Source organism: Elephantulus edwardii, unplaced genomic scaffold (assembly GCF_000299155.1).
Source record: "Elephantulus edwardii isolate Elephantulus edwardi_28Jun2011 unplaced genomic scaffold, EleEdw1.0 scaffold00462, whole genome shotgun sequence".
NCBI classification, from domain to species: Eukaryota; Metazoa; Chordata; class Mammalia; order Macroscelidea; family Macroscelididae; genus Elephantulus; species Elephantulus edwardii.
The window spans coordinates 3277-3715 of record NW_006400212.1 but is presented as its reverse complement, the minus strand read 5'-3'; the positions used below and the strand labels follow the sequence as shown (position 1 = coordinate 3715).

Genomic DNA, 439 nt, shown 5'->3' with positions numbered 1-439 from the left:
ACTCATTCGACATAGAAGAATTCATACAGGAGAGAAACCTTATGAATGTAAGGAATGTGGGAAAAGGTTTTCCTGCTCGTATAGCCTCACTCCACATGAAAGAATTCATAGAGGAGAGAAACCTTATGAATGCAAGGAATGTGGGAAAAGGTTTCCCCGCTCAAGTTCCCTCATTCAACATAGAAGAATTCATACAGGAGAGAAACCTTATGAATGCAAGGAATGTGGGAAAAGGTTTCCCCGCTCAAGTTCCCTCATTGAACATAGAAGAATTCATACAGGAGAGAAACCTTATGAATGCAGGGAATGTGGGAAAAGGTTTTCCCAGTCATGTAACCTCATTGAACATAGAAGAATTCATGCAGGAGAGAAATCTTATGAATGTAAGGAATGTGGGAAAACATTTTCTCAGTCAAGTGGACTCATTTCTCATAGAAGA

At 39.6% G+C, this 439-nt stretch overlaps 1 protein-coding gene across 1 annotated transcript in view; it reads left to right on the top strand.

Annotated features, from left to right (window-relative positions):
• Positions 1-416, top strand: part of LOC102872700 (zinc finger protein 420-like) — a gene marked incomplete at its 3' end in the record, with an annotated part of 17458 nt that extends 17042 nt beyond the window's left edge. Inside the window, exon 2 of the mRNA XM_006902833.1 lies at positions 12-416. Within this exon, the coding sequence (XP_006902895.1) occupies positions 12-416 (405 nt within the window). The remainder of the gene's footprint in view (positions 1-11) is intronic.
• Positions 417-439: the final 23 nt, after the last annotated feature.